General features: G+C 37.6%; 1 protein-coding gene across 1 annotated transcript; it reads right to left on the bottom strand.

The window, feature by feature from the left end:
* Positions 1 to 13,876: 13,876 nt before the first annotated feature.
* LOC121508534 (ATP-sensitive inward rectifier potassium channel 12-like) lies at positions 13,877 to 25,988 on the bottom strand. The gene is made up of 3 exons (XM_041785459.1): positions 25,945 to 25,988; positions 17,080 to 17,258; positions 13,877 to 15,518 (listed from the first exon to the last, which is right to left on the bottom strand). Exons 2-3 carry the CDS (start codon positions 17,169 to 17,171, stop codon positions 13,877 to 13,879), a joined length of 1,734 nt encoding a protein of 577 aa, XP_041641393.1. The 5' UTR covers positions 17,172 to 17,258; positions 25,945 to 25,988.
* Positions 25,989 to 27,502: the final 1,514 nt, after the last annotated feature.

Raw genomic sequence — 27,502 nt, 5'->3', positions numbered from 1 at the left:
CTCTTTGTGCTCGGTCTGCACAGTTTCCCCCCTCTATAGTTTCTTGCCTTCTCCGTCTCTTTTATTTGGGGGGAGAGGAGGGCTTGGGTTGCGATGGAGGCAGCGCGGGTGAGGTAGTGGCAGTGGTAGGGATGGTGGTGGAGGCAGCAGGGATGGGAGGAGGAGGTGGTGGTGGGGGGGGTAACTTGTTGGACCACATTCCTGTGCAGCTGTGGAGGCTGGTGCAGGCTGGGGAGGGAGAGGGGATGAGGGGGGGCAGGATCATCATTGCATTGCAGGGGCATCATGAATGGCCTATTGTTGGGAGGTTTGTTGTGTCCGCATCTCTCCACCACAGCTCCAGCTCCAAACAGAGGAAGAGAAACTTACAGATAAAGACGGACATTTAAAAAGGACGTGCAGTCCTGATAAAAAGGAAAGATGAGAATCATCCAGAGAGGGAAAACATGGAGCAGGACATGTGTGCATATCTGAGTATGTGTGGGAGAAAGCCTGAGAAAAACAGGCCTCATATTTGTGAGTCAGATGCCGGAGGATGTGGAGAGTCAGAGTGTGATGGTGATGAAGATGGGGATGATGGTGACATGCACAATGGTGGCATTCACACTGTGACTCTCTGACGGTTTTTTGCCCCTCAGTCATACATGCCAGCACGCCGTTTAGTCATGCATATATGCCGGGTGTTAGCTACACCTCAGATTCTTCTCTGCAGCCATGTAAAGATATCATCAGCTGATGTTAAAGTTTCCTCCATTAAACATTAGAAGATGAGTCAAGAAGTTTAAAATTTTTGACGGATTCACTGTCAGAATGTCAAATTCCTGCCTTGTTTATTTGGGACATATATGTGGGACATATATGGGGAGCAAGCATGATACCCAATAACTATTCATGATGGAAGATTGCTTCCTTGTCTATGATGCACCTTTCAGTCATTGTCGCTTGTAGTCATTAAAGCTAGCCAACTGTGAGTGGTGTAAATGTTGAATATTAAGTTATGTGAAGGTAATCACACTGAGTGAGGAATATGTAGCTATATAAAAACTACTTTAACATCTTATTTTGAGGTGGATTACAACAGAATTTTTAAGTGTAGAAAATTTCCAAACTGTAAAATAAAATAAGTCAAGCTTAACAAAACCAATGTGGAAACTTGTTGCCTCAAAAATTACAAGTCAACTAAACTTGATTTTCATGATTTTCAAATAAGCTGAACACAAACTTATTATTTCTGAGTAACAAATCCTGACGGTAACTTAATCATTTTAGTGTGCTACACTGGTTTTAAGTGTTTAAAACTGAGGTTCAAATGTTAATTTGAGTTTTCAGTACTTAAGCTAAATCATCTACTCTGAGTGGGCAGTATTTCTAATTCAATCATTTCAGGGCACTGTAAACCCTGGTAAGTTCATATTCAAGCATTACCTTAGGACATGTACATAGTTCTCTCTGGAAAATAGATATTAATTGTGTCTATTGTGAAGCACACTGTGTTGCCTTGTGTATGAAATGTTTTATATAAATAAAGTGTGATTTGATTTGATTTAACATTATAATTCCACCAACTGTGGCCTGTTGTAAGCAACCATGTGCTATCATGGCTGATGGTGACCCACTGAACCAGTAGCTGATGTCTTAGTAATTGTGCCAGCCAGAACCTATTAACATTAATACTACCCTACCCTATAGGTGGGACCTCTCTAACTGAGCCCATAACTTCTCTCATGGGACCAAAGGCATTATGGGAAAACCATGCAGATTAAGAAATGACAGTCAAATAATTTGAGTATAATGACAAAAAATATTCAAATTGTTTGAGTACCGTTAACTTTAAACTAAAAGGGTTCAATCAACTCAGAAACTCAGAGTTTAAATAGCTGCTTTGGAATTTTAAGTAAACACAACTCCATTTTTAAGCACCTTTTACTGTTCGGTCTAACAGTGCAGCAAAAAAAGTTACAATTTCTAAATAATGAATCTGTTTAAAACAAGTAAACTTAAGTAAATCCAGGTCTTTAGGTCACAAAAAAACTAAGTTAGTTCAACGCAGTGTTTCTGAGTAAAATTATTAGTTTTTACAGTGAACAGTGTAGTTGAATCAAGTAAACCCAACATGGATGTAAGAGTAATTATTACTCAAAAAAGTTCTTCCACCACTTAAAAACGTTGGTATAGTCTGTTTCAACATTTTAGAGTATTTTTAAACTTTTCGGTTTTACAGTTGAGAACCACTGTTTTCAATAAGACTAGGTTAAAACCTTTCGATTTCTTGATAGGGATGTTTGTGTGATTTCTTATTCATCAAACTAAATAGACTTAAAAATGAAACTAAGAGTATCTGAGGATTGAGCCCTGAGTAACTCACAAGTCATTCTGAGTTTGACTGGGCCATTCAGCAACCTGTTCTGATGAGAATCTGTGGAAGCCTTACTGGGAAACTTCCAGCTTTTCTCTGGAACCTTCTCTATTTCAGCTTCACCAGCTGGACCAGTTTTGGACCTCTTCATTGCTGCTTTTCACTTTACCCTAGGCTTCTAAACTTCCTCTTCTTCTAATGCAGCTTGGGCATGAAATGATCTTTAAACAGAGCTGAAATTACACACTGATAACAGATTTAAGAGTAAATACAGAAGGTAGTGACAGAGGCACCTTGTTGTTTTCCTTGAAAATCTTACTTGTATTTTATACCAACTTTAAACTGTGTGATTTTCTGATGTTGTGGTTTTTAAGTTTGTTTTAAATGTGTTTGGGATTTTGTACTGATATTACCTTAGCCAAGTCTGTGTTATAAAAAGAGGAGAACATAGGGAGAATTTCAGCTTTATATTCTGTTGCTGAAGATGCGATACAAAGGCTGAAATACAAACAGGATGCTGTGGACGTGCACTGATGGAGAGCTGTCAAAGCGAGGGGATGCAGAGGAAAGAGCCCTCTGGGGGATCAGCCTGTGCTCAAGGGGCGCCTCAGAAGAACTCAGGAGTTTGACCGACACCTGTCCAGCTACCAAACCTAATCCTAGACTTGTTGTGACTTGGAGTTGAACAATCGACCCAAGTCCTTAAAGACTGAGCTACTGCTACCCCACTGAATAACTGTGATTTTCAACAGGTATCCAAAGCATACTGTACATTTCTCTTTCTCTGCTCTCACATGATAACAAGCAACTCTAGTTATTGAAGTTTTTTAATGTTATTTTCAAGGGAAAATCATGAGGGGGTTTCCGCAGGATAATAAGTTAATTTTTTGGGATCTTGAAAAAACTAAAACCAGATAATAACTTCCTGGTAATATCAAAATAAAATAAAATGAAGAATTAAAAAGAGTATTTCAAAACAGTAAAAAACCTGCAACCTTTTCAATTTTAAGCTCAGCTGCTGATCATTTTTGATTCATTGATACTTTTCTTAGTTATTAGGTGTCCTTTCTTTGAAAATAATCATTATATATTGTGGTTTAAATTGACAGTTTTCCTTGTTTTGTTCTCCTTTTCTTCCTCCTGTATGGCTCTATATATTAATAAAAGAATTGGGTCAAAACTTGTCTGACGTATTCTTATTTCTGTAACGTATTTACGTGACCACAAATAAATAATCATTTTACATGAAAAGCAAAGAAATATGTGTCTTGATTTTTAAACCAACATCAAAGTTTTATAAGAGGTAATAAATCAAACTAATACTTGTCTTAAAATGGGAAAACAAGAATGGGGAAAAGTAGTGCAGACGTCCCAATCATGAGTTCTTCTCTGAACATTTAATTAGTCCGTGTGAACGAAAGAGAAAGAGACGGAGACAGAGAGAGCCTGAGGCTGCTGAGGAAAAGATGTCGACATGAAAGGGGCTGTTGTTGTCCGAACTGAGAGAGAGAGAGACAGATAAAAGGCAGTAGGACGGAGAGATGGATGGGACATTTAGGAGCAGGGAGTGAGATATGTTGTGATTTATGACATGCATTCATTCATAATAACAGATTCATTCTATTTCTGTCAGTTTTACATTTCTGAGACCCAAACTACAGTGAGAAACTCAAGTTTTCCATGCGCGACTATTTACATGAGTGTAGATCAGACAGCTTGTACAGGACAGAGTTAAGAGTGAAATCAGCCACATATCAAACACAGAGACAAGCTAACAGCTACAGAGGAGCACAGATGGAGATTCAGACTCACACTGCAATCAGACAAACAGGCTGGTGAGCAGACAGACAAGTGGAGGGCATTGATAATCAGAATCTAACTCTGCATAATGCATTCGACTTGGTGGGCTGCTCATGTAGGTCACATTAAAAACAGAAGAAGTTTGCCTGTGAGAAGGCTGAGCAGGACTTGTTCATCCTGAATTTGAACATTTGATGTTCGAATGTGTTGAATTGAGCTCTAAATGATGTATTATGGTTTTATTTCAGTGTGTTTGGTAATAAATAAAACCATTACTATACTTTCACATCACTGCCTACTTGAACCTTCCTCAACTTTTAAGTGCAATACTGATTCATGATTTCAGTTTTAGTCCCGAGACCTTTTAGTCCTTATTATGCACTCTATGTGTTCATTCTGACAGGGATGCACTTACAGTGACAAAAAGGCAAAATTCAGCATCAACATAAGCTACGTATAAGTGGTGGTTCTCAACCAGCTCCACCATCTCCTTAATGAGAAATCAGGATCCATTAATGAATAGATTTTAACCACTCAGATTTATTTAACCAAAAATGTTGCAATTTGGACCATAAATGGAACAAAACATAAGACTGAGCAAAGACCAAGAAAAAGAAAAGAATATAATTTCAAAAACTCACAGACAACATGCATATATGTCACTCATTTTACAGTTTCTTGTGATTCTTTGGTCATTTTCAAGAGATTTTAAGAAATAAACACATTATGATGGTAAGAACAGCTTTGTCGACCCAATATAATGAAAAATAAATATTTACATGTTATCAGGACTATATGAGAAAAAATATGGGTGCATGTCCACTTTGAGCTTCCATATATGTGTGACCAACTAAAAAAACTCACTTTTGCGTCCTGACCCGTCTGTTGAAAACCACTGGTGTAGATAATACTGAGCTCTTATAAGCTCTTTGATAGGAATACTAGTATCCCTGTGAGATTCCTCATTCATAAAGTTTAAAAAGAGTATCTTAGGATTGAGCCCCGGGGAACTCCCAAGTCCCAATTCAGCAACCAACTGAGCAATTAACCTACATTTTTATTATTATTATTATTATTTTAAATATGAAAATCTGTTTACAGTTTAATATAAAGTCATTAAAAGCCTTTTTGGGAAAATTCCATCTTTCCTTTACACCTTTTCTATGTAAGCTCTTCTTGCTAGACCCACTGTGACCCTCTTATTTTCTTTTTACATAAGCTGTAAATCAAGTGGTTCTCAGCTGGTCCAGTTCCAGGACCATCCTTAAGGAGAAATCATGACCTAAAATTCTGAAGAATGTCAACCACTCAAATTTGATTAGTGAAAAATGTTGCAGTTTATATGAAGAAAACATAAGAGCAAGCTAAGTGACAGGATAAAACAACAGTGTTTTAAAAAGGCTTCATTATAGAATCCCTGTAATGACAGGTATACAAATATTTCATTTTTGCTCTATATAACAGACAGGTATGCTTTGTTTTCTAGTGATCCTGAGAAAATAACACATAAAAACCAGCTTTACCCGATATGATAAAATAAGTTAGAAAAATATGTTTTCTTGAGAAAATAACCAAAAGTCATGTGCTATCACAGCAAAATGGAGTGAATATAATTCATGAATGTATGTCATTGTATTAAAGACTTTTTGCTGCACTTTTCCAGGAACATGTTCATGACCCACTGAAAACAACTCCATGACCCACTTTAGGTCACACCCCATTTAGGAAGGACTGCTGTAGACAAGCCTAAACCTGGTGAATATTTAAAAAAACATGGTTTAGATACAAGGAGCTGGCTTTAATACAAGGCTTGAATAATAATAGCTTAGCTTACCTTAGCTCTTAAAGATGGTCAAAACAATGGATGCCAATGTCAGCTGACAGCTACAGGCTGCAGCCAGTTAGCTTAGCTCAGCATTAATACTGAAATCATGTCAAAACAGTTTTCCTGGTTCTGACTGAAAGGCAAGGCTGACCGTAAAAAGGGGGGGATAAAGGGGAGAGCTTTCTGGGGTCCCATAAATTTTTTTTTTTTTTGGGGGGGGGGGGTCCATTGTAAAGTTAATCTGTGGTAATCATATATGTATATAGTTCTCTTTTTTTGACCTGAATAATAACCTCTCTTATCAAAGCAAAAAATAGTTATTTTTATTCATTTGTTTGTTTGTTTTTATACCACAGTATATAGCCTTCTTCAAAATGTAGACTCCTTTTCTTAAAACAGAAGTAAAATAAGTTAAAAGTGGCAAATATGACAGAAAAATGGTGAAAAACATTTTTAAAAGTGGCAAAATTTGATTAAAAGTGGCAAAAATAGTAGGAAAGGGTAGTGAAACTGGATTCTAAAAGAAGCAAAAAAAATTTAAAAGTAGTAAAAATGTGCTTTAAGTCTCAAAAAGAATTAGAGGGGAGGGAAAAGGTTTTAAATTGTAGCAAAAATGGGTAAAAAAAAATATGCAAAATTGCTGAAAAGTGGTAAATAAAAGTGTGCGAAAATTGGCAGTTCTCCACCCCAAAATGAAGTAACTCTTAGCCAGGACGCTAGCACTTTTGATATATTATACCTTGGGGGGGGGGGCTAGGCCTGCTAAAATTCTTTAGTTGTAGATTAAAAATAGTGGTTTAAATAATTTTAGTACAAACAAATGTTAACCAAAATTTCAAAGCATTTATAATGGGCCTCTTTTATGTCTTAAGAGAAAGTGAGTATTATTTTTTTGTTTACTTTGACAACATGGTAATGCATATTTCAAATAAAGGCATAAAACATGTTAGAATAATGAGTGAGAGTATTTCTGGGATGCTTTTTTTCTTTTTTTTTCTTTTTTTTTTTTGATGCTACATGAAAAGTTACATGAAACAAACAAGGAGAAAACTAAGGAGCTCTGACCTGCAACAAAGATCCAAGACTAAACTTTTAGAGCAAAGCAGGATGTGTTATATTATCTTAAATATGGCCTGGTGTTTTGCTTTTGAAACATATCTGAATGATTGTGCAGTCTGTAACAGAGTTGCAGGACTGACAAAAATAAAAAAAAAAAGGTCAGCCAGACAGAAGCATGCAGAAGATGTTATGCCCTGTGGTGCTTCCCAGCCTGCTTCAGTCATCCTCCTCTGCTGAGCTGAGCTGCGGTCAAGCAGCTAACAATGCTCCTCTGTCCCTGCTGTGCACTGCTTCATGGCTCCACAACACACAACAGCTCATTATGCAGTCAGAAAGCTCCCCAAAGCGCCTGAATACTGTCCCCTGCCGAGCACACACACTGTCACCGGTTGCACAGCCCCAGGCCACAAACAGCCAGTGAGGCCAGAGAGGGCACCCAGATGTACAGGGTGTCACACACATGAAAGCACATGCACGCACTCACACTTAACCTACATGAGGATGAACACACAGCACCTTATTAGACCTGATCCTTGTCGGCCATTAGCAGCTTTAACAGAGGTCAAAGAGGTCACCCAGCTGCTCTCCCTCACCGGCGCTGATGACAGGGGGTGTGACGGTGTGGTTAATTAACCAGCATCATAAAGCAAGACAGAGACAGGGAGGGGGACAGGATGACAGTGGAGGAGAGAGAGAGAGAGATAATACCGAGGGGAAATGGACTGTTAGTGAGGATGATAGAGGATCAGTTGATTTGATTACAGAAGAGGAAGCAAAGTGAATTGAACCACTAAGTTGTCACCTTGCTCAGTCTTGTGAGGACTATAAAGATATAAGGAAACAAAAAAAAAAATCAGCGGGGGCAAATTAGAGCATGACATCGTCCTGATGATCAATCATGTTAATGAGACACGGTGGATGAACATCTTCACCCAGCAGAAACAGTTGTATGGGTTTGATACTTCCTGTGTGGGGGCGTGGCTTTTCCACCAGGTACTCTGTATGAAAAGAGTTAGATCTGCTCCCTCTGCTGTGCTTTGAAATATCCTGACTCTGTGACTCATAAGGAGATGAAAAGTCACTTTTCTGAAAGTTTGTCCACTATTTTAGGTTTTTATTCAAACTAAGTACATTAATTCAAATCAGTAAAATAGAGGAGGAAAAATATGTTAAAATTGACAAAATGGAGAGATGAATATTTCTGAACCACTTTGTGCCTCTATACAGAACAGCCAGATTTATGAACACCACTGAAAGAAAAACTATCCACCAGATCCACCAAATGAATCATATGCTTGAATTTCCCTGGGGATTCATAAAGTACCTAAGTCCATACCTCCTTACCTAAGTACCTGCCTACCTAAAAGCATATGTACCAACCAATTTAGTAACTCGTGTATGTACCTACCCAAGTACCTACCTACCTACCTACCTACCTACATAAGTACATACCTACCTGCCTAAGTACATACTTACATACCTAAATACATACATGCAAACCTAAGTAAGTACCTACCTACCAGAGTGCATATGCACCTACCCAAGTACCTACCTACCTAAGTCTTTACCTGCCTTAATGAGTGCTTACCTACCCAAGTACCTATCTACCTACATACAGTAAGTACTACCCACCTAAGTACATACTTACCTACCTAAATACATGCATGCATACCTAAGTAAGTACCTACCTACCAGAGTACATATGCACCTACCCAAGTCCGCACCTACCTACCTAAGTGCGTACTTACCCAGGCACGCATCTACCTACCCAAGTCTTTATGTACCAACCGAAGTATGTATCTATCTACCGGCCAACCTACCTACTTACCTGCCTATATATTTTTTAAATCTGTAGAGATAGCCCCTTAAGATGAATCATCTCGTTTTCTTAAACTTTTATAATAGTTTTATATATTATATTTATTTATACTTTATAAATAATTTTACAACCTAGCTTGTGACCCTTTACACAAAATATTTAGCCTGTCTCGATTTCTTTGTGATTTTTCTATAAAGCTTTTTTTAATTATCCAATGATTGAGTCAAAGGTGTTTGAATGTGCTAAGAAAAAAGGAGGAATTGATAATCCAGAAGTAAAATTTCCACCTTTTTATTATGAATGATAACTAAAAGGTGCACTTTTCTTTAAAGAAACATGTGCTATCATTGTGACTTGAAGGAAGATATGAAAGAACAGAAAAATGTTTTTAAAATCAAGTCTCCTAAATATTAGTTTTATGGGCATCCAGTTAAATTTTCAGCAACCTAATTTAGTAGATGACTGTCCTAAAGTAGTCAGCACTTTTGGACGGACTTCCAACAGTGTTCAGTGCTATAACGGCTATAAGTTATGACTTTTAGATAAATGGTGGTACTTGGCCTGTGTCTGCAACACACACATGTGTATAAAGCTACTCCTTGCATTTTATTCAGCACAATTTACATGTAAATTTGCAGTTTTAACAACTCCTGCAAATTTATATTGGTCTCTTCTTTTATCTTAATTAATGTGCTCTGTCCCTTGTAAATAAATAAATGATTTTAAAAAATAAATGAAATTTCCCATTGTTGAACTTTTATTTTCTGTCATATCTAAAATGTCTGATTGTGGGATGTGTCAGAAATAACATGTAACATAACATACCTTCACTGAGAACAGACCAGTGGAACAACACTAAGTTGTACCATATCTGAGATAGCCACTGCAATATGCTATGTAACCACATGATGGAGCTTATACAACAGCCAGAAACACTTTCACTGCACCAGATGGACCTCTGTGCTCTCCTTTGGTTTAATCGAGGGATTTTCTTCTTGTTTTGACCCTGTTATGTCTCCAAGCCTTCACCTTTCATCCTTGTGTGTGTTTTCCTAAGTGATAAGAAATTGATTTGATTGTTCATCTTTTTCTGCCCCTCACTCTCCTGGGCTTAACAGACAGAATCAGACAGAAAGAAGCATCTTCTGGGTCATTTCAAAGTGAATTTGCTGTCTTTTCAGGTACAACCTGGGCTTGACACTAACTTTTGTGTGCACCAGCCACTGTGGCTACTTGTTTTTGAACAGTTATTAGCCACTAAGCATTTCCACTAGCCACAGTTTTGTTGTTAAGAAACTATGTGCTTTATGCCATATTGGGTACGTCTGGTATGAGATGAAACACATGCTGCATTTTTTCCTCTTTAATGGATATTTAGTTCATACCAATATTAAAACACTAACTATTAATGTAGCTGGTTTCATAAACATATCTAATTCTCAGTCAGACAAATCTCCACCAGAGAACGCTGATAAATTCCACTGGCCAAAGTGGCTAGTTGGAGTCAAACTGGTACTGGCCATGGCTGAAATCCACCTGCATTTGGCTAGTTGGCAGGTGTAAATGTCAAGCCCAGGGTACAACATTATGTGGGTCGTCTTAAATGGGTGAGTTAGCCTGGGGTTGTCATCTTTCATTGTTTCCAGACTAAAATGTTCAGAGCTCCTGGGCAAAACTAGAGTAGAGCCCAGAAACATACAAATTAGTGTTTTAGCCTCCTCTCAGCAGTAGCCATCTACCTGAGTCTTGTGAAGTAATTTAAAGGTGACACCAGCAGGTACATTCAAGACTACCAGATAATCAGTGATGTTCAAACCAGGCTTAACCCAAAGTTTATTTCCAATATAAAAAGTCAAAAAACAATGAACAAAACGGAAAAATCTCTATCTTGCTTATTATTCATAACAATTCTTATTTTGCTGTTTGTTTTGATGATAAAAGAAGCCCCTCTGTAGCCTTCCTGGATAATGCAAATGCAAAAGCTGTACCTTATGGTGCTAAAAGTCAAATAAAAATATTGATGGAAAAAGAAACCGGTCCTTTGGACATGTCTTGGAACATAAATGTAAACATTTCATTTAAAATGTTTTTAAAATATATATATATATTTGATTTAAACAGGCGATAAAATGAAAAGTTTTTCCAAGTATTTGCCTGCCTAAAGTTGTTATTGATGGTTTGGATAATGTCTGATGAACCAACCCATCCGAATCTGATTCTGAACGCTGATTGGTGTAGTTCATGACGTCACTTTTCCCGACAAAACGGCAGCATTTATAGAAATTTCTCAATTTCACTGAACTGTGATGTTCACGGAGCTTGTAGGGGCCCATGGAGGAAACTGTTTAAAAGCACTTGAAAGTATGTTAAATTAGAAAGGGAAGCTAATTCCTCTGTCAGTAGTGCAAGTGTGAGCTGTAAGCTAGCTAGCTAACAATGAACCCATGAAAGTGTTCCCCGAGGAGAAACATTGTGTTTTCAGTAGTTGAATGAAATAGTGATTTTATAATCTTATCCAAGATACAGCATGTTTCTGTGAAATATTTAAACTTAGATCATATCTTGTAACTTTGACGGAATTGTGTAAGAAAAAACAGAGAATTTTTTCTTCCCTCAAAAATGTTAGAGCTCACTGTGTGTCAGTAAGTTGTTAAAATGCTGTTTGTAACTCTCAGAGATGAAGCTGGGTTTGTAGGCTACTGCAGGGGGGAAAATGGCTAATTACATTAGCACATCTCTGTAATTTACTAGCTTTTTAGTATAGGCCTACATGTACCTGAGTTGTTTTACTTATGCTAAAATATATTTTGGTGGGAGAATTGTTCTTCATTACATTTAAGCAGTATCAATTACTGCCAACAAAAGCACAAGCCAAACGACAAAAGAAAGGGGATCCAAGCGTTAGGTCAACAACATGAAACTGGACGGTAATTTGGCTTCAATTACACAATGTTCAGTTGCATAAAGTGACAGAGTGATTTCACATTACATCCTAAAACAGCTGTAGAACACAACTTTAAATGTGTGACTTTACTTTAACAATCTGGTTGGAACTGCATGTCCTTTTGTTGTTACTGCACGTTAAAAGTAGCTACTTTGTACTATTAGTACACTTGAAAAATATCTGTTATAGTTGTTTCTTGAGTGGATATATAGCCATGTAATTTTACCACAATTTAGGTAATTTTTAACCAATGTAACTGTGCTTCTACCTAAATAGAATACTTTTGTACTCTACCAACTATGTTGCACTGTAACTGTAAGATAAAAACAAAACAGTTTGAAGGTAATACTTTTTCACAGTGGGCCAGGCAGGTTGGGATGGCTTTCCCTGAAAAAAAAAAAAAGGGAAACCATCATTTAAAAACTGCATTTGTGTTTGCGTGGGTTATCTCTGTCTGGAATTAAAATTTGTTTGATGATCTGAAACATATAAATGTGGCAAAAATGCAAAAAAGAAAGTAATCAGGAAGGGGCAGATACTTGTCCAGAGCACCATAAATTTTTAATCAAAATATATTTCGTTCAGTTTTTCATTACTGAAAAATAATAGAAAAATTATAAATGGGAGAATCAAATGTTCTTCCTCTCGATTTATAAATGTTAAAATACATATACTGTAACAAATATGATAAATAAATTCTAGTACAGGAGAGACTTGGTGCTCTGTACAATGAAAAATGTGAATACCTTGGTTTCATCTGGAGTTTGGAAATATCTGCTTTAATATCATGCATCCTTGTTAATTTTGGCACCAGGCATGGACATAAGCATGAGGATGATGTGGAACTAAGCTGTCATTTTACCTGAGTGGTTCAGGCCAGCAGCACTATAATGCTAGGTGCTAATTTCAGTATGCTAACAGTAACTTGTTGTTGTGCATTTTCACTGTCTAAGTTTGGCACGTTAGCATGCATTTCCTAGAAAGCAGCAGAAGCTGAAGGCTTATGCAAGTAGTTTTCTTTTTTTTTTTTTTTTTTTTTTTTTTTTACAAATGTTAGTGTCTTACAGGATAAAAAAAAAAATTCAAAGGGCATTTTATGACATGGAATGGTGAATGGTACTATATATCCTCTTGCTTTGCCCAGACAGTCATCTAGAAACATTCATGCTTTGACAAATGAGACACATTAGATTGTGTTACCTTGTCTTATCAGAAACAGGTGATAGTTATCATGGATTGAGTGTTAAGGTGGTGAAGAAATGTGCAATGTGGACTCAAATAAGACCATTAAAGCAACAATCGTGTGTTGTTTATGAAGTGCTTTATTCATACAAAACAGGAAACTGTTGCAGTGTGTTTGTGTTGATTAATAAAAGTAGGAATACTTGTTCTCTGTAAATATCTATTTGTATTCTGTTTTATAGGTAAATCTTAATTTGTTCAAACTTGTCATCACTGATGGAACAAACTGACAACTTTTGAAAAACAAAATAGCTCATTTATTTAATATGAAAAATAACAGAACTCAGGCAGGAAGACAGATGATTAAAATACAGAAACAGTTTATTTTACACAGAAAAAATAAGTGCGTGAAGTTGAGCATTTCTGTTACGTTTCCTTTAAAATAAATAGATCTTCCCCTATGAACAGGTACCTGTATATGATGCATAACCATTTTAAAATTTAAACAAAGCATATTTACAAAAACTGAATGAAACTCAAGAACAAAAAGCTTGAATTAACTGTAGATTACACTGTTATATTAAATAACACAATAAAACAAGATACCTTGTTCAAAGATACCTTTATGATGAGAGAGAAAAAAAAGGACATCATGTTAAAAAGTGGATGAGCTGTGCGTTTTGTGGATGCTGATCTTACAACTGAAAGTGCATTTTATTTGAAACCAGTGCAAATGATGAATAGCAGAGGAGTGGACCTGCAGAAATGTCCTGCCGTCAGAGTTACACTTTGAGTTATGTCCATCTTTGTGTATTACATTTGTTCAATACTTTGGTTGGATGCGCACTGACAAAGAGGGGAAGCAAATGGAAGGGCGGCCATTACTATTGATCAAACTCCTGACTCTCTGCTGATGTATAAAGGTAGGGTGGGCTGTAGTCTGTCAAGGTTGATCTGATTCTCTGAGTCCAGAACACAAAGCATCTCCACCGTCTGCTCCTCTACAAATGTCTCTTTGAATCCCAAATGAATGTCCTCTCTCATCTTTACCTCTCTGTCACATCTTACAATCATGTTCGCTGGCTCCTCTTTTACAGCCCCCTCATCCTCATCATCCCCGCAGCACAGCGCTACCTCGTTCTCGTAGCAGAAAGCACTGGGGGAGTGAGGGCCAAGTAGGTGCCGAGCTGCCCTTGGGGCAAACGGTGATGGAGACTGGGAAAAACTTGAGCTGGAAGAAGAGGACTGCCCACCTCGACCAGTCATCTGGCTCAATTCCCTGGCACTGCAGTGAGGCGTAGATGGCACTTCATAGGTCTTATGAAAGCGGGAATAGTCCACATGGTAACGGTCCCCCTGCTCGAAGACCACAGGCTCAAAACGGTGACCCCACAGGATCTCCTTGGCTAAGTAGGAGCTACGGGCCTGAGTGGTCATAGCCGTGGCCTCCACCATTCCCTCCAGGATGACCACGATCTCAAATTCCTCCTTCTGCAGGTCGTTGCGGCTCAAGTTATACAGAGGACTGTTCTTGTTGATCTCATGGACCACCACCAGTGGTGACACCAGAAACAGTCGATCCAGCCCATCATCATAGCCTACATCAATGTCTGTTTGCTCCATAGGGAGGTATTCACCCTCTGCTGTCACATGGGGCTTTATTAGCTGAGCGCGAACGTGAGCTTCCACAATGTGGCTCTTGCGCATGTTCCCCAGGCGCCACATCAGGCACAGTTTACCATCTCGCATGGCGATGACCGCATGATGCGAGAACAGCAATGTTTGTGCCCGTTTTTTGGGTCGCACCATCTTTGCCATGATGGTGCCGATCATGAAGGAGTCAATAATGCAGCCCACGATGGACTGGACCACCACAGTCACCACAGCAATCGGGCACTCCTCAGTGACACACCTAAAACCATATCCAATGGTGGTTTGCGTCTCTATGGAGAAGAGGAATGCCCCAATGAAACCCTGGATGTGAAGAATACATGGCCGCCATTCGTCTTTTTCCTCATCCGTGCTGCTTCGAGGATCCCCTTCCTTTACAGGAATAGGAATGTTAAAGTCTCCATGAGCAAGCGCCACTCCCCAGAAAATGAACCCGAACACCAACCAAGACAGAAGGAAGGTACTGGTGAAAATGAGCAGCAGGTAGCGCCAACGTATGTCCACACAGGTGGTGAAAATATCGGCCAAGTATCGTCTTTGCTTATCCTCCATGTTGTTGAACACCACATTGCACTGACCGTTCTTTTTCACAAAGCGACTGCGCAGGCGGCCAACGCTCATATCCAGATCCAGACGACAGGAAGGAGAATTACGGCAGCTTTTGTGCATGATGGGTTCATTAGCCACTCTCAAAGACAAAGCCCCTCTTCCCTCATCACTACCCGGACACTCTTCACCATCTTCTTCACCCCGCATGCAGGAGGCCCCCGACAGGGTCTGCTGAGCCAGAGGGCTGTGGCCGTTGTGGAGGCCCAGGCTGGAGATCTTCAGGGCATCTTCATCTGTGGAAACGATGCTGTATCTGGAAGAACCAGGGAGAAAATTTATCTAAGAGAGTCATCGCTTGTGAAGCCAATGTGGTGAATAAAGCCACTGCTGTTAAACTGTGGAAGAGTGATTTGTGTTGTTATAGTAAAACTAGTTTGTCTTCTAACATGATAGGAATTGTTGGGCTGTGAACTAACCTGTGTAAAGCAATGCATCTTTAAAATCTATTAGATTTCCCACATTGTGTAATGAACAGCTTGGAGCTGCAACCGTTAACATTTATTTGAATGCAATCTGGGATTTTTATACATAAAAGATGCTATTTATTTTGAGGAAAAAAATGAAACTTTATACCCAAAAACCATATACTGTATGGTTTTGTTTGATGATGAGCTCTGTGGCTTTGGAACAGTAGTTACCAATCAAGATTGTCAGCTTGTTAACTCATCATAGCAATGATTATTCTAAATTCAGAAATAGAAAAAACCTGCAATCCTTTACTTTTGCCTCTGATTTGAGTTTTTAAAAGAATAGCAAATGCAGCAAAATATGATATATAAACAAAGTATAACAATCAATACTGCTACACGTAAACTACATCAGCATGTGGAGAAATCCATCCATTGCTGACACTTGTATTTCTCACTGATAGTTGGTGAAACTCTAACTGGACTATTGATGTTTGAAGTAGGAGTTTAGGGAGTAGTTTTTCTAGATATGATGGAATAGTTTATAGATTAAAAAACCCTCTTTTGAATATTATATATTCTTGCTTTTGTGAGTAAAAAAGTTTCATTGCACTGAAGGCCATGGATAATTCTTACATTATGTTCAAAGAAATTACAAAAGGGACGGTGAAGTTTTAACATCCACCAGCTCTTAAAAAACTGCCTTTAGGTCACTTACTTAAAAGAGTCCCTGTGAATCAATGAAGGGAGTTGTTTTTTGGTGGAAAAAAGCCTGCAATTCAAAATGTTAACAGTGATACAAAGATATCATCCAGATTTCCTGCCACTTTTCAGGAAGTCAGGTCAAACACTGTTCAACGGCTGTTTGATAGATAGAGTCCTCCTTTGACACACTGGCAACCTAAGTGATTATAAAGGTTCAGCATCTGATCTGCAATGTAATTCAGGCTGAGCAGTTGATCAGAATTTAGGTTAAACTATAATGTGGCCCACTGCAATTGAAGGTGCAATATTTCTTTGACCTGACGTGTGTGTTAAATTCCAGTTTTACACAATCATTTTGCTTAGAGATGTTATGCTCTACACATGCAAACATTCAAGTTTCAGGTTTTTCTCTAGTTAAAAAACCCTCTTTTTCTTTTTTGGTATGTTTTTATCTGATTAAAAACAAGAATGATATAGAATAGGTCATTCCCTTCAAAAACAACATTCATATTGAATTTGCAATACAAGTAAAATTAATTAACATTTAATTCATTTTTTAAATTGTTCTGCCCTAATGCAGTAGTGAATTATTCAAACTTTTAGATACAGTGTATTGTATTTGTATGGTCTCAGCTGTTAATCACAAATGAACAGTGGAACACGAATAATCTAAATTTTCCGTTTGTCCATTTTCTCTCTTACCTGTTGACTCGCACCGCTCCCATGGCACCGGTGATCATCAGGCTGTGTCTGCGAGGGCAGTAATGTAGGTTGGGGCGGGCAGTTCCAACCATTAAAGAACTGTAGCTGGACAGGGAGGCAGTATGAGCTCAGGTCTGTCTTGTGTTGGTTAGCAGCGCTGCCTCCTCATGATACATTTTCTGTGAAAGATGACAACATAACTTCACTTGGTACAAGTTATGTAGATGTAAATGAGTAGTATACCATTCATTTTCAACTAAACGAAACAGACAATAAACATGTAAACCGAGATGGCTTGGCCCTGGTATGACCCATGAACCAATTGATTAATATCAGGAGGGGGTCTCAGGAGGCAAGGCAAGACGTAAAAAGAACTATGCAAGTATGGCTGACAAGACAATGTACAAAACTGTATGACATTCTTTGCCTTTTTTTCAATTATGTATGTAATGTGACACATTCACTATATCAGCAACAAAAACATCAAAGACTATACTGGGGGTCAGCACCTGTCACTCACTGCAGGATGTACACCCTCCCCCCATTCACTCACCGTCTTTCACTGAATATTTGTAACTCCTTTCTCATTTGCATTCATATATGCAGCTTACATATATTTTTTAAAGCAGCATTAATTACTTTAGTTGGTATCTCAATGACTTGGTAAAAGTTAAAGCCTAATACTTTATCAGAAATTAACATGTTTCAAAATAAAAAAAGGTTTTGACCATAAATTCAACCTTACTTCCGCTGCTATGTTTCTGCATAGACAGGTCTGTCAGTTTAAGGACTTGTGTCCATAATATTTCTCCAGTGGTCCCTGGTTGTTACTTTAACTTTAGGGAGCATTTACAAGAGTTTACTGGACACAAATATCTTATAATGATAAAATTGAGAGCAGATCAATTCTTGGTAAGAGTATACAGTCATGCTAGCAGTGGAGAGGTGAGGGGTAGGGGAGATCTGCACCACTACACCTATCTTTTTGTAAGTGTTTATGATATTGATTGAAACTGAGCCTATAAAGCTAGAGATATAGTTCATAAATACAGAGCAACAGTTGGTTGTACTGCTATCTTTGCTAAAGTTAAAGAGAGGATACATCAGAGTAGACAGAGTGCACAGTCACTGAATCAGCTGAGGCAGAGGATGGGTCTATTTTTCTACACTTAGACATGGATGAGGAAATGCGCTTTCTGATATTTTCAGATGTCACTATATAGATTTGATGACTTTGCTCATTGTCTGCAACCTTTTATCTCGCAACAGAGTACACACAATATGCCAGGCATGCAGTCCCCGAAACTCCTCAGTGGACCAATCCCAGGGCTTGCGGTCTGCATAGTTCAACATATAGTTAAGTATTGGCTAAGTCTGTAGGCCACTGTGTAGGGTTTATGGACTGATGATGTATGTTGTGTAGATTTTCAACACAGAAGTATGACTCATGTTTAAATCCCTAGTACTACTGTAACAATGTCACCTATTCACAGCAACAGTGTCAGAATGCTTATGTTTACAGTTGCATGTAGTATATACCAAGGACACCTTTGTTCAGTGTGTTAGTATGAATTAGGATTCCACAATATTCCGTTTCTTTATACCAATAAAGCTTAGCAAAGTTTTCCCATGGTAAATGTTATTACAGCCATGTGATTAAACTGACATACAAGAAGAAGGTCAGGCCAAGCATTTGCCGGTGTTGCCGCTGTGCAGAGCATGCTACACTTGTTTTATTTAATCATTTTAGAAAATCCCTCTTTTACAAAGTCTTAGAAACACAATTAAGGATGCATTGTATTTTTAAGGCTGGTTAGTTATTGAAAATTAAGATGAAATCGCAATATGTCCTACTGCAATTTTCAAATTGCAGAGGATGTTATTTCCTGACTGAAAATGTCTTTAAAATATCAGTTTAGCAAAGATGTTATGCTTGAGACATGCAAATATTCAAGTGCAGAAAATCATACTTTCCTTATTTATATTTTTGTTTTATTTACATAAGAAGAAATATTAAACCACCATTCCCTTCAATACATTAATTCATGTTAAATTTGCAGTAAATCAAAAGTTTACATTGGATATTTTTTTTTTAAAGTTAAACCTACCAATATTTTGTGTTATGATAGAGAATTATTTACAGCTTGTTTGTTAAAGATACATAAGATGAGGAACTTAAAAAATTATTGGGGGGTGGTCGTAATTAGATTATTATCCCAAATCGTCCACCCCTATTTTTTTATTGCAGGGACAATGGAAATGATTTTAATTGTGGTGTTTACAAGATTCACTGGAAACTGTGTTGCATTTGAATGAATGACAGTCATCAACTGAAACTATGACTTACATTGTTTATTTTTTTCCATGAAGAATGCTAGGCTAAGAATAGCTAAAAATAGATCTTTTGTGATTAAATTTCTGATCATGAAGGTAAGTGTTTGTCAAGAAGGCTAAAATGAGACTTTAATGTCAGTGCTCGATTGTTGGGCAATTGAAATCCAAGATATCGCTCTCCTGTGCATTTTAGTGAGTCAGTGTAAAGGAGTCATAATATTAAAAGTAAAGTAGGATTATTTTAGAGAAAACTGGGACTAGAATGTTTGCATGATTTGTTGATTAAACTGGTATTTCGAAACACATTTAAGGTCAACGAAATATTACAGCTTCTGTGATTTGTGAAATTGCAGTAGGACATATTGAGATTAAATATAAATTTGGATGAATTTCACAGCCCTACATCATTAACATTTACAGTTGTGCTGTCATCACTTTGACAGCATCTTTACAAGGGCAGTGGTGCTGCTGGAAACAGACACACACTCTCAAGTCATTTATTATAAACATACAAATATTAAACTGCAGATCTTTATGATGGCAATTAAAGGGACACCCTGACTATGTTAAATCCCTCTAGATACCATATCATTGTATTGCCACCCAACCTTAATATACATGTGAGCAAAGTATGGATGATTATGATTGTAATATCAAAGCTATTTGGTAATAAACCTTAATATTAAGCACACAAAAACATTATATTTTCTTGCATCAGATAAAACGTTGCATCAGATAAAATCAAAAATTTTAGAGTTCATCCTGACAGTTGCAGGATCCAAACTTCACAAACAGTATTTGTTCAATAGTTGTGATGTTTTCCTCGAAATGCCAAATTTACTATCCATGGTTGAATTAACAGAAGTTTAGAAAACACAAGAAATAATGGATTTGTCCTCTGTGGATCATGAATCTCTGTGGAAAAAAAATCAATGGTCATTTATCAAATATTTGTATATTAGACTGGATAATAGCAATAAACTGACTGACAGGATGACAATGCAATCCATTGAGCTGTGCTGCCCGCCTAGTGAAAAATCAGAAAAATCAAAAATCTCTTTCTGTAAATTTTAGCCCTACCCTAATGCATGGAGGCAGACCAGACAGTTTTGTGTAATGAAAGCTTATTGATTGGGGCTCTTGCTAGTGGTTACCCTTAGGGACCTTCAAGCCAACCAGGGGTGGAAAACCAGACAGGCAGTGGAAGGGACAGAGGTCTAAAAAAGAGATGAATCAGTGGTAATCTACTGTTAGAGGAACAATTGATCTCCTGTTTGGCCTGATGACAAGGTTGGAGGGTGCGTGGCTTATTATGTCAGAACGCTGGGGAACCAAAAAGCACTGAGTTGCGTAACTAATAGAAGGCCAGCAACACGCGATATAAAATGGCATCATCAGCCTATCTTTTGTTTTTGTGTGCGAATCACCGTGGCGGATAAATTAGTTTAGGGGGCGCTCGGTTGTCTTGGGGAAATTTCTAACAACTGCATTTTTAAAAGCCTTGGTTCAATATCATGTCACGTCAATACAAACACAAGCACATGTACAGATTTGATGGGATTTGATGACATGTAATGTGTGCTGTGTGTGTCCCTCTTGTGTGTGTGTGTGTATGTGTGTGATCCTTCCAGACTCTTTTTCCTGTTACACCAAGGACAGATGTTACGAACTGGCTGCTGATTGGCTGGATGAGGAGTGATTTGGACTAGATAATCCCAAAAGGGCAGATGATTACGTCAGCTCAATGACTTCCACAGCTGGAGGAAAGAGTCCTCTCTCTACGTGGAACACAACATTTTCTCACAGAGCCCTTTGAGACGGCAGCCAGTATGCCGGGTCACTCAGGTCAGTCCCATGTCAGCGCCAGCAGCAACATGTGTACGGCTAGAACAACACAACACACCACATACATTTGTCTGTCTGTCTTCTCATACCCACACTGACACTGTTGCTTACAGGAAATGCATGTTTCATTAGAACCACCTGATTGTTGTATTGCAAGCAAGTTTTATATTTGGTTGAAAGTCTTGATGTTAAGATTCATTTTATGGCCGGATATTACAACACATGCTTTAACACAATACAGACAAAAATCTGCTGATTGATCAAACATCAACATTTCTGTAAACATTTAAATAAGAAGTGAGGGGTAAGTTGCAAAAAAATTGCTTAAAAACTAAATGAGGTTTTGTTTCCAGTAGAAGAGGATAGAAAACAAAATTAAACTCACTTCAACTATCAATGCGATTCAAAAGTAAACATTGTATTGTCTCAAAGGTGTAATTAAAGGTACGTTTTCTTCTTCACAATCCATTTGTAGCATTAATAACAGGCTCTGCTGACAGCTGCGGAGGACATTGCACACAGCTTTGTAGAGTTTTGTAAAGATGAAAAGGTCCAGTTGTTTTTAAAATATTAGAAAGGTGCCCAGTGGACTCTTCATTTCCCTACCTACCAGGATAAAACAGGGAAAATATCTGATAACATAATGTTGTATAATGAAATGTCCTGTTGCCAAGAGACATATTACGCTGTTACATAATTTTATACAAACCACAAAAGCTACTAAGCAACAATGATTCTTCTCGTATACATGCAAACACTCAGCGTGCTCTCATGCTATAGTTTGGCTTTTAAGGCCTACATGGACCAGGTGTTTTAGAAGAATTACTTATTAAAATGACCAAACATGCAAAAACTCTTATAAAGTTGCTGAAATGCCTGTCACGTGCAAATCACAAATTCACAAATAACACCATAAACGTTGCTTGAGTTGGATATAAAACCCATGTTACTGGTTTTATGATGTGTGTCTCATCAAAACTATTTTTGACTCATTTCTAACGAAGATCTATCTACGCAGCTGAGGTTAGATTTTTGAATCATGGAGAGTTGATGGGAATACATAAGGTTTAATAAATTAAATGATTTGATGATATTTGTTCTTTGACCCCGGTAATTTCTCATTTATGTTTAATTACTGATTGTTTTTTCTTCTTTTTTTCTCTCTTTCATTTTTACTTTGCATGCTCAACAGTGTTAATTTTGGCAGCTATTTTTAATTTTAGCCTTAGTTTTAGTCTTTAAATTAAATGCATTTTAGTTTTAGTCACATTTTAGTCATTTCTATCAGTTTTAGTTTTAGTCTAGTTTTAGTCGACAAAAACTCCAAACATTTTAGTCTAGTTTTAGTCCATAAAAAGTCCTCACATTTTAGTCTTTACTTTTAGTCCAAGCATTTATTTCCTTGCCTAAATCTGGTACCAAGTCATACTAGTGTGTTTTATGCACTCTGCTAAACTCGGGGTCCCTGCTCTCTACAGCTGAGAGACAGAATAGCTATAGATGTATTTCTTTTTTTTTTTACCAGATTTACCCACAGTGGAGAAAAACCACGCATTTTGAATGTCCGATGAAAAATAAATCACATTTTAGTCCAGTTTTTACTCATCTTGACGAAAAACTAAACTTAGTTTTTGTCAGTTTTAGTCATCACAGATCAATTTTTGTTAGTCTTAGTCTTAGTTTTTTTCATGGAAAAAAATGCTTTCAAAGAACATTTCTAGACATAGTTTTAGTCGACGAAATTAACACTGATGATATTTCTCCACTGTGGGTAAATCTATCAAAAACAGTGCATCTGTAGCTATTCTGCCTCTCAGCTGTAGAAAGCAGGGACCCCAGGTTTAGCAGAATGCATAGAACACAGTACCATGATTTGGTACCAGATTTAGGCAAGAGAATAAATGCTTGGACTAAAAGTAAAGACTAAAATGTGAGGACTTTTTATGGACTAAAACTGAACTAAAATGTTTTTGAGTTTTCCTTAACTAAAACTAGACTAAAACTAAAAAGGGTGGAAGTGACTCAAATGTGACTAAAACTTAAATGCATTTCATCTAAAAACTAAAACAGAGACTAAAATTAAAAACAGCTGCCAAAATCAACACTGACGAAGACAACTCAAACAGTAACTATGATCAACCAGTAATTTCTGCCACTCTCCCCCTGGAATTGTGTCATGGATGCGCAAAGATGAGCACTTGTTAAACATTTAGTTTAGTTTAGTTTAGATGTGAATCATGTTGAACATTGCAACATCTCAGTGCTTTCTTTGGGGCTGATTTGCTGTGTAGAGTGAGTGCTGATGGTTTAAGCATGATAGACAACTGGTGAGGAGGAGCAGTTAAAAGGGAGATGATCAAAGGCCTCGCCCTGGGTGATCTTTGTGTTCAGTAACTCACAAAAAAATCCTCTAATTCCACCACAAATAAAGATTTCGCTGGTGACATAGTGTGCAGAGGACCCTGAGAGGAGTACTCGTGCCTGATTGAGCTCTTATTTGAATACGTCAGAGGAAGTACACTGACGTATATTATAGTGTAATCCAATACAAAGGAGAGGGTGGAGGAAGCCCTTATCAAATAGCAGATTACTTCAACCCTTAATCTCCAAATCCAAACAATACAAAAGGTGGATGGCAGTTGCTGTGTGACCTGGCTTAAGTCCTTATGTGTAATCTGAGATCTGATGATATCAGAAGGGGAGGGAGAGAGGGATGAGAAAGAAAGAAAGAAAGAAAGAAAGAAAGAAAGAAAGAAAAGAAAAAGATAATTCAGTAAAAAAATAATTTGTGAAGTCTGGTTTCAGAGGTATGAAGCCATCAGTCATCACGTTTGACAGGGTGTGAGAATACATGCAGATTGGTATGAAGAGATTATTACGTCAGTGAGTGTGACTACAACATGTAATGCTATTTACAGAATAGGGGATGATGTACATGCCATAAGAGTGATAAAACACAATGTACATTCTCACTGTAAATACATATGAAGAGGCAAAAGTATATAAAAAAAACAGTGAGTTGCCTTTGGCCATGCTCTTCCTTTTTTTCATTTCCTTTCATCCCATCTCTCTGTGAACACGCACTCTTTATGGAGTCATAAAAAAGGGCCTACATGTCCCTCAGGACTGCTGTGGGTCCACACAGTCTAAGTCCTACATACAGGTAAAAATAGGGATTTTTGTGTGAAGTTAGTCATGCGAATTTAGTTTTAGCAGATCTTAAGTCAACCTACACACAATACTAGAAATGACTCTACCCTAACAGCACAAAAATTAAACAGCTATAAAAGAGATTCGAGGTGTAACTCAGTACATTTACTTGAGTGCTGCTCTTCAACTTTAAAGCACTTCACTGCAGTAAAATAACTTTCTGTGAATTTATACCTCTGCTGCACCTCAGTCAGTTTACAGACAAATGTTGAACTTTTTATTCTATTTACATAACGTTCATTTAGCTATAAGACATGTTCCAGGTTATAAGATGATGCACTAGTTGTTTTATTAAAAGTGCCTCAATCTGTCCGTTTTTGTTTTTAAATGTTACTTTCATTTTAATGCAGAGAGGAAAATATTTCATGTAAAAGATATAGGTTTTATATGTATCCCTGGAGAAACAATTCCCTATAACTGGGTTTCATATTTCAAATGTAAGTTACCTTAAACATATCAACAAACAAAGACAACAGATGAAAGACTGTCAGGTAAATGTCATCTTAAAATATGGTTATTGGATTAAGGAAAGTTAGAGGTAATTTGCTTATTGATTAGGAAAAATGTATGCAAATAAATGTGACTTTGTCTTGTTTGAAATGACTGACAGAGCAGCACCCCACCCCCTCCACAGTGTCTGTTAGGGTCAATGCCAAACATGAATGAAGTGAATATTTCCGACTTTTTTAACTGAATTGGTTGTGAGTAGAACCAATAAAAAGATCAGGATGAAAGTGATGAAGAAATCAAGAATAAATGGAGTGATGAAGTTAAACACCTGTGAAATACGACACAAAGCCAAGCACAGAAATGTGTATCACATGTGTATTGAAAACCACGCAGCTAAGAGTGGAGTTTCCATCTTTGCACATGCATCACTGCAGTAGGAAGTTTTTAAATGCCAATCAATGGTTCACACAGAGCAAGCACAAGTTATGACGGGGCAGTTTGCAAACTAAGCACCAGCTGTGACGTGTGTAGGTTTCATTGAGGCCACAGGAGCTGTCCAGTGCTGAAAATCAATCTGAAGCCTGCAGGAATAATCGACAGCTTGGAGTGGAGAGGGGTAGGGGCTGGGCTGGGGCATGTTGGGAGGGGAGCTGAAAACTAGCCTAACCTTGAAAATGATTTTGGCCTTTAAAATCTTTTCCCCTATCTGTTTACACTCCCTGCATTTTTTACAGTCGACTTACTCAGCCACATGAACGTTTTGTTTAAGTATTGATTTTTCTTCCTTTTCTGAGTAGTTAAGTAGGCAGAACACGCATGGAAAACTATTACAAAACGGAAACCACAACTATTCTGACATTTTCAGCTTTAAAGCCAAGTCACAGAAACTTTTAAAGTCAGGGAATAACTTCATTATCATCAGAGCAATATAAATTAAACCCTTCACTAGTTTTCTTTTAAATATCCTCCATGCAGAGAAAAACAGCATAAAAATCTAAAATAAAGTATGACGATGAAAAAACTTACCCAGGTGTCACTGCAGACTGAATCACTTCAACACTACCATTGGTTTCATCCTCATAAGAAGGTTTTTAGGCAGGTTTTCTGTTGGCACTGTCCTCTCTTCTTTTCTTCCTTGTTTCCATTAATAGAAAAAGACTTTCCCACTTAATCTGCTCCCAGGTTTCTCTGCCACAAACTTGTATGTGTCTCCAGTCTGAGCTTTGTCTTGTTGCTCCATGGTCGCTGAACGGACTCACTGCTGCCTGGTGGTTGTAAATCTGCCCGCATCTTTGTGTGTGTGAGAGAGAGAGAGAGTGAGAGAGAGAGAGAGAGAGAGTGCGTGTGTGTGGGAGATAGATAGAGAAAGAGAGAGAGAGGGATCTGATTATGTTCCTATTTATATATGCTATTGTTTTCTCCAGAGTGTTAGGATGTGGATTGTATAATTTAGACTTCAGCCCACTCAGACAGATATTTGTACACAAAACAAGAAGATAACTGTTATCCTAGTTTAATTCCAGCCAGTATTTTAAAGGGAATCTGTGGCATTTACTGGCTATGCACAAATTGGATTTTGTAGATCTCATATCATATAAATTACATTTTTGGATAGACTTAATGTTGATTTACACAACGTTCTTGAAAGCATTTTTTTCTGTCCTTCATGAAAATTTCAGTTTCACATTTCTAAACCAAAAAACATTGTAAGCAAATAGCAACTAAACATGTTTTGCTTCTATTTGCCACTGACTTTTTCAAAGAAAGTGAGGCATGAAGAATCTTAATTTATTTTTTAATTTCTGTAGATCACTGGAGGAAGCGGCATAAATTAGCTTTTCAGTGTGAAATTTGATGCCACTTTTGTCATATCAGTGCTGAGATTAACAGTAAAGTATAAAATCAAAATGTAATCTATTTTTGTATTTAAACATCAGATCATCTGAAATCAAAGTCTCATCTTTCCTGGGGTTGCCAAGGGTAATAGACACCAGGGAGGTCTGGTGATACATGTGGGTGATGTTCGGAAACCTAGAGGGGATTTAATTTGGAGGAATGGCCTGCGAGATCTGAGCCTGATGTTTGAGCACTGGACGTTTTACAGGAAATTTTCTTTCTAGTTAAATGTTTGAAATCCAACATGTTTTACTCTTACATGTCATTTATACCCTCTCAATGAAATCTGTACCCTCTTTACACCTTCAAGGCCAAAAATGTACATGTACAAAACAGTCCACTGATGGTCTACATTGATGAGAAGTGCAACTTTCCCCTCCTACTAAGTCTTTATAAAATCTTCTTCTTCATTTTTTGTGCATTTCTGTGGCAGTGTTTCAACGCCACTTACAGGCTTGGTCTATACTTCACAGCATTTTCAGTCGTTTTTTCGTGCTTACGCGGACATCTCCTGAAACAATCCCGTGTTTGTGGAAAACCTTTTTAAAACAAAACTGAAATAGTTTTTGTCTCTGTGTGGACAAGGCCCAAGGATCCTGCTCATTCTTACAGTGAGTGGACAGCTTGGAAGGAGCAAGTCTGGTCTCCATCCCATGTCTTATCTCCACTCATCGTTAGGGAAGCAGCC

Source organism: Cheilinus undulatus, linkage group 4 (assembly GCF_018320785.1).
Source record: "Cheilinus undulatus linkage group 4, ASM1832078v1, whole genome shotgun sequence".
NCBI lineage: Eukaryota > Metazoa > Chordata > Actinopteri > Labriformes > Labridae > Cheilinus > Cheilinus undulatus.
Note: the sequence above shows the minus strand (reverse complement) of the source record. Positions and strands in the feature narration are given on the sequence as shown.

Excerpts from the sequence above, each read along its gene's own strand:
- LOC121508534 (XM_041785459.1), bottom strand. The coding sequence starts at position 17,171 with ATGGTTGGAACTGCCCGCCCCAACCTACATTACTGCCCTCGCAGACAC. Across the intron at positions 15,519-17,079 it reads GGAGCGGTGCGAGTCAACAG|ATACAGCATCGTTTCCACAG; the intron begins GTAAGAGAGAAA and ends TGGTTCTTCCAG.